The sequence below is a fragment of the Vitis riparia genome, chromosome 13, assembly GCF_004353265.1.
Source record: "Vitis riparia cultivar Riparia Gloire de Montpellier isolate 1030 chromosome 13, EGFV_Vit.rip_1.0, whole genome shotgun sequence".
In the NCBI taxonomy this organism is placed as follows: domain Eukaryota; kingdom Viridiplantae; phylum Streptophyta; class Magnoliopsida; order Vitales; family Vitaceae; genus Vitis; species Vitis riparia.
The window spans coordinates 20,213,353-20,220,583 of NC_048443.1; the positions used below are offsets into that span (position 1 = coordinate 20,213,353).

The 7,231-nt window shown below is 37.3% G+C and overlaps 1 protein-coding gene across 1 annotated transcript; it reads left to right on the forward strand.

The window, feature by feature from the left end:
* The first annotated feature begins 794 nt into the window (after positions 1-794).
* Positions 795-3,806, forward strand: LOC117927741 (trihelix transcription factor PTL-like). Its single transcript, XM_034847401.1, has 2 exons — positions 795-1,282; positions 2,108-3,806. Exons 1-2 carry the CDS (start codon positions 873-875, stop codon positions 3,381-3,383), a joined length of 1,686 nt encoding a protein of 561 aa, XP_034703292.1. The 5' UTR covers positions 795-872; the 3' UTR covers positions 3,384-3,806.
* The last annotated feature ends 3,425 nt before the right edge of the window (positions 3,807-7,231 follow it).

A 7,231-nucleotide genomic window follows, 5' to 3' on the forward strand; every position in this document is an offset into this window, starting at 1 on the left:
AGTTGAATGATAATATAAGACTATGATTTGTTTTGACCGTCAAAATTGATAGGTTAAATGGGTTTGTCCTGCATTGTTGAAAAGAATTATTCTAAATTTTGTATAAGTAATGCTAGATTTATTACTCAATTGAAATAGGCATTAACTAATAAGTCTTAATTTAATTTAATTTTTTAAATATTATATTCATAAAAAAATTTAAAGTTACTTAAGACAATATGAATGAAAGAATGTCACGTGTTCACATTTGGATCTCATGGCATTCATGGCAATTTCAATCATTTATAACTTTATTTCATTTATGTGTATATTCATCTTACTATGTAAATCTCACCATATATGTTAGAATATGATGTGTTGGTGAGGTCCCATTGGGTACGTTACTATTTTCCAAATAAAAGAACAACAGTGAAATATAATGCGAAAGCGTGGATCGTGAAGTGAAGTGAATGGGGGTTTGAGGAAAGATGGTGGAGGCATTGAAATTGAAAGAGAAGATGAGTGGGGTGGGGGTTAAAAGGCACATCAAAGACACTGTACAGGCGTCAGCCAGAAAATGGTGGAATTGGATTTTCATCAAAGTCATATGCTTTGACATCTGTCGCTCAGCCATTGGTGGAACAACTACAACTACGTATAGCTCTCGTTCCCTTAATTTCCCCTCTCTCTCTTGTCACTGTGGACATAGGGGGAGATGGGGCCAAGGCCTTTGAAGCACAAAATCGAGCTTTCCTTGGGCGACATGATCCGAGTCTACCGCACCTTTCTTCTCTTCTCTCTCTCTCTCTCTCTCTCTCTCTCTCTCTCTCTGGGACTTCTTCCTTTTCTTTTTTTGTTATTTTTTCTTTTTTTTCTTTTGCTTCCCTTTGGTGATGGAGATGGGAGACCAGTACGGACTGCCGGATCTGAGGCAATTCATGGCCAGACCTTCTCATTTTCCAGCCGTTCCTCACCCCACTGAGCCCTATCTGCACCACTATGAGGCCATCATGGTGGGTAGCCACATGGGTGAGGTGGTTGTGCCTCGTGGGTTGGTCGACTTTCATGGTGATTCTGCTACTGCCACAGCTACTCCTACTGCTACTGCAACTGCTGCTGCCACTGCTGCTTCCGTTGTGGGTGTTGGTGGGTTGGAGATGGAGTGTGGTGGTGTTGGAGGAGATGGTGGAAATAGTAGATGGCCGAGGCAGGAGACTCTCACTCTACTTGAGATCAGATCTCGGCTTGATCCTAAGTTCAAGGAGGCTAATCAGAAGGGACCTTTGTGGGCTGAAGTTTCTAGGTATATGAATGACTGAATTGCACTCAACCCATGTTTTTTTTTTTTTGTTTTTCTTCTTCTTTCTCTCATTGATACACATGATTTCTCCAAGATTTTCAAGAAACCCTATTTCCTTTTCTTTAGCAAAAATGACTCTCTTCCTTCTTTCGTACTGGTTTTTATGTATATATGTTGTATATATTTTATTAAAGCAAAAAATGACAAGCTTTTGATAGAATTTATGTTTGGTTTACTGAGTTTAGCACTTCAAAATGACAAGCTTTTTGAGTTAACTGGAAGACCCAGCTGTTATTTTAGTTATTTTAACAGGTTTTATTCTGGAAAAATGGCTGACAGCGCCCCTGAATTGTTGTACTCATACATTGGTTTTGTGTGATATGGCCAGTCCAAGAAGCTTCTCTAAATCCCAACATTCTCGAGTCGTTCAAGAAACCTACTTACTTAGTTGGTTTAATGTAAAACACCCATCAAACAGAAAGGGAGAAGAAACAAGCATAATATTTTATGACATCTAACTGATGATTAGAGGAATGTTTTGGGTATTTTAAGATTTTATTATTTCGAAATGCCCAAAAAAGAGATACCAAAACACATTTTCTATCATCTATAGCATTAATTACTATTTGAGGTTTGCATTGGGTATCAAAATCCTTTAATATAATTACTTAGACTATCTGTTTTAGGATTCCAAGAGGGACTAGGCCAAAGCACTACAAACTAGGGTTGTTCTTCTCTAGTCTGTTTTTATATATATATATATGTATGTATATATTTACCCTTTTTGGGTTACTTTTCTTCCTTTATTCGTTTCGTTAATTGTTGCAGGATAATGGCTGAGGAACATGGGTACCAGAGAAGTGGGAAGAAGTGCAGAGAGAAGTTTGAGAACCTGTACAAGTATTATAAGAAAACTAAAGAAGGTAAAGCCGGAAGACAGGATGGGAAGCACTATAGGTTCTTCCGGCAACTTGAAGCACTCTATGGAGAAACAAGCAATCAAGCGTCAGTTTCAGAAACCCATCTTGCTGGGAACACTACTCTTCTTTATCAGACTACAAACAACACCACCATTAACCAAGCAAATCAAGAAGCTTTGCAAGACCACAAGTTCTGTGAGAGCCATAGTTTCTCTAACTCATCTGAATTTGAGACTTCATCTTCAGAAAACAATGATGATGATCTTTCAGCTATTGCCTACATGATGAACCATTCCATGGAGAAGAAAAGAGGGGTAGATGATGGACAAAGTTACAGGAGGGTCAGGAAGAGTTTGAAAGGAAAAATAAAGGAATTTGTGGGCCTCCACATGAAGAAGATAATGGACACACAAGAGGCATGGATGGAGAAGATGCTGACAACTATCGAGCATAAAGAGCAGGAAAGGTTGTCCAGAGAGGAGGAATGGAGGAAGCAAGAGGCAGCTCGGTTCGATCGAGAATATAAATTCTGGGCTAGTGAGAGAGCATGGATTGAAGCCCGAGATGCTGCACTCATGGAGGCTCTGAAGAAATTTACAGGGAAAGAACTAAAATTGTCGTCTCCAGACGGGCTAATGGACAAGGAAATTCAAGACCAGAACGAAAGCATGGAGGACATTGTAAATGAAGTACCTGATGACACTACTTACAGTAGATGGCCAGAACAAGAGCTCTCAAGTTTGATACATCTGAGGACCAGTATGGAATCTAGATTTCAAGACAGCGGGTATTCAGAAGAAAGCCTGTGGGAGGAGATTGCCACAAGAATGGGTTGTTTGGGCTATGAGCGAAGTGCAATGAGGTGTAAACAGAAATGGGAGAACATCAACATCTACTTAAACAAGACCACCGAGCACAGCAAGAAGCGCAAAGAGAATTTGAGAACCTGCACTTACTTTCAGCCACTGGACTCCTATCATGGCCAGGAAATCGTGGCCAAACAAGGCTCTGAGAATGTAGGACTTCAGAAGAACAGTGAGGATCATCTTTCACCTTCTAACTCCAGCGTGGGTACCACAGTGCATGGTAGCTGCTTGAACATCCTGCTTGATGAAGAACACTTGTGGGAAGATTATGGTGTGAAGCCGAGTATGGGGAAAAACCAGCAAGTCTGGCACAAGTAAGAATTTCAAGTGTTCCCTTCCTGGGGATCTAGATGTAACTTGATGACAAGGTATGAGTTATGGCAATGTGTGTCTCTTCGGAGATGGGACCATCTGTGTGTGTAAGGAAGTACTGACTACGGCCGGCATATATATTAATGATGATTTCAATCTTTTAGTGGAAGCTTCAACATTTATGAGGCCACTGTTTTTTCCTTTTATCCTTTCTTTTTTTGTTCTTGGCTTTCTTCTTCTTCATCTTGTTCCTTTCTTTCTAGTGAACGGGCAGAGGGTTTTAATATTTTAACCATGCACCTTTGCCCTAAAAACAATTGTGTTCTGGTTGCCTTTTCCTCCATGTCTAAGTGTTCCTTATATACAGAAAAGCCACTGTATTCAATGTATACATTGGTACTCAATTAATTAAGACTTCTTCTTCTTCTCCTTCTTATCTCCACATCCTTTTTTGTTTTCCCGCTTCTGTGTGGGCATAGGGGTATTCTTCTTCTCAACACATCCTCTTCTTTTTCCTGCTTCTCTGTGGATATAGGGGGATTGGTCTTGAAATCCTCCCTTTGCAGACCTGCCAAAAGGCCAAAAGGCAAAAAGAAAGAGAAGAAAGGAGAGGAAGCATCTGCTGATGAGGGGCGGAGTAAAAAAAAATTTCCCTTCAATAAAGTTCATGATATATGCAGTGAGCACTGACCCTTTTGATTGATTAACAGGGACGTATAATTACTCGGTTGCTTTAATCTGGCTAGCTAGAAATCCAACATTAAGTGCTTACACATAGTACTGGAGATTGGGATCAACATCAGCAAAGGTACAATCTGTAAACCATTTTCCCTTTTGTCCCCCTTCTTCCTACTTCTCAGTCTTTTCTCCTTGAATCAGTTGATTCAGTTTTGCTTACTGTCAGGCCAACATTTTATTGCTAAAGCAACTGCAAACTACAAAATCTGATTGCCTTTGACATGACATGATACTGAGATGTAATAGTCTGCATTCCATTCCCATCTCTGCACGATACCCAAAACTGGAATCCCTGGTTAATTAGACATTGCAACCATCTAGCTATTTCAAGTTTGTTTGTGTATCCATATTTTGCCACTAATATGGTACTTATTTTTCTCAAAATCACCCTCCAAGCTTTTTTTTTTTATCATAGTTTCAATCTGGCCTGCACAATTGATCTTGTGGGGTTCATTTGGTCACCAGAAAAATCTAGTGAGTAAACATTAGTATGAACCATGGGTGAAATTGATTGCTAAGGCAAGAAGAAAGAGGAAAATGTTTGAAAAATAATTATTAACATACTGCAGTTCCCTTTTGTATGCTCTGGACCCATCCTAGTGAAAGGGGATCAATGACATTGTTCTAACTGACTTACTCATTGGCTCATGCTGTTTGCTTTTTCTCTCTATTGATCATATAATTAAATCATGCCAAGAAGAATAGTTTAACAGCATTCTTTATTAATCAATACAAAAGGAACAGCAAGATATGGTTTTGTATATGATGCGGTTATAATATAGAAATGTATTTTTTTCCGAATCTATAGAATACATCAAAAATGATATCAATATCTATCAAAAATGCTTCATCAATCAAGTGATATCACGAATATATTTTCATATCTCATTGGTTATAATTTTGGTCCCATTTATTTGCACTTTTGAACCTTTGTTCCATTCACTTATACCCACGTTTGAACTGTCAAGTTCTCACCATACATATTCAATGGTTCAAATCTTTTGTTTTATAAGTCTCGCTTTGAAATCTTAGCATTTTGCTTTATATATATATACAAACAAATACATTCAATACGCCTCTCCAGAAGGCAGTGCTTATAACGCGAATATTGCACCATCAATAACTGTACTGCAGCCTTGCATTTACAGAAGATGAGTTTCTTAAAGCTAGATGCCATTTGGTTGAGATTACCAGTGCAACCCTATGGGGCTATCACTCAGTTCTCATGGCAAAATAATTCATAAAGCATGGAAAGTTTTAGTGTCGAAACTTGATTGATTTAATCAGAAAAGTAAGCATTATTGTCGATTGAGTTGATGGAAGAAGATGAAAGACTTGTTGAACTCAAGTTGGGAGAGGCATAAACCAGATGGGGGGGCCTTCTTGGGGTTTAGGCTCCTTGACTGTTGGTATTAAAATAGACTACTAGTGATAGATCTAACTGGGGATGGAAAAAGCAAATTTTCACCGACTTAAACCAAACTATTCTTGGGCATGAATACATTTCAGTAAACATACATGAAAATTCGTCAATGAAAACCCAAAAAACCAGAAACCTCAAATTGTAGAGAAGCTGAAAGATCTGGCCAGGAATGAGTTTGATTTGTGAATCCAACATCCGGACTCCAGAAGTACTGTTACAGTACTTAAGTACAAAAGAATACGTAAAATACATAATACTATAAGCTTGTTTATCATACGCTCAGTTTCTGGAGATAAGGATAACTCCTCTGGAGTATTTAGAGAAGTACATCTCCATCATATTGTTTAGAAGCAAGGTTGAAGGAAAAATGATTCCCTAGGCAGTAGATCAATAATTCATATTGAGGTGAAAAATTTTCAAATGAGTTAATCATCGGAATCCAATACTGCTGTCCGCAGTACAAAGTTTTTGGTCTTGATATGCTCTTTATCAAAAATCCAATCAAATGATTTGAACTTATCAACCTAGGACATCCACTGGCAAAGAACCCTTTTCAATGAAGTTTTTACTCACCAGTTCCAAGTCTTTTTCACTAAGGTTGCTTTCAGCTACATCCGGACTGTTTGGTTGTCAAGAAGTCTTAGGAAAAGGAAAGAAATTAAATTTGGAGTTTTCCAACTACTACTCCAACTTCAGTGGCAGCCAGATATCCAAGCATTCAACTATTTTCTCATGTTCTTTGCAAACAAATGGTGCCTTATATATAATTTTAATTCAGTGGATGCCAGGTCCTTTCCAAGCATGAACAAAATTAATGACATTTGAGAATTTGAAATGAAAGGATAATTTGCCTTTCCAAGTAAGCTCTTAGGTACCATGTAAATATTTTGAATGCAGCAGCACTCCTTTTCTAATGCCCTTGAAACAGTTGATTCATGCAGAGACTACATAAAGGAATTACATAATCATTTTTTCTATTTTTAATTTTTTTTTAAATGAATTGTAATTCCCAAAATTTTAAGCTAAATTTTTTAGACAATTGAAAATTAGAAATTATTCGATGGTTTGCCTGCCCTAAAAAGAATGTGTTTGGTAAAACTTAATATTATTATTATTTAATGATTTAGGTATTTAAATTGAGTTTAAATTAAATTATTGATTTAAATGTTACTCTTAGTTTTTTAGTGTTAGCATAAAGGTTATTTGATATAATTGACTTAAATTATCTTTTGAAATTCAAATTTATTTGTTAAATATCCATATTAAAAATATTATTGTACATGAAATAATGATAAAATATTTACCATAAAAGATGAGTCGTGGATGTAAAATCATAGACATAAAAGAGATTCTTGTCAAAATGTGAGCAAATGGAATAAAAATAAAATAAAATTTAGAATGAATCGATTGGAAATTTATTCCGAGCTATGAAAAGTCCTAGTTCATGAAAGATTCACTCAAAGAAGCAAGAGATGACCCTTAGGCATCACCCGAATTAATGGTGCTAGTTATTTATTTCATCATGTCAAGAGTGGGAAGGGTGAGTCAGGTCAAGAAAGAGTTTATCTCACTCTGATTAGACCATTGAGCCTATTGTGGCCTCGCATCATAGGGCGAGCCACTATGGTTACCAATTGGAGTTGCCATAACTTATGATTAGAGCAATGGGAAGGGCCCTAGAAAAGTAAGGATA

Coding starts and splice junctions, on each gene's coding strand:
- LOC117927741 (XM_034847401.1), top strand. CDS start 873: ATGGAGATGGGAGACCAGTACGGACTGCCGGATCTGAGGCAATTCATG. Junction 1,283..2,107: donor TTGTGGGCTGAAGTTTCTAG/GTATATGAATGA, acceptor TAATTGTTGCAG/GATAATGGCTGAGGAACATG.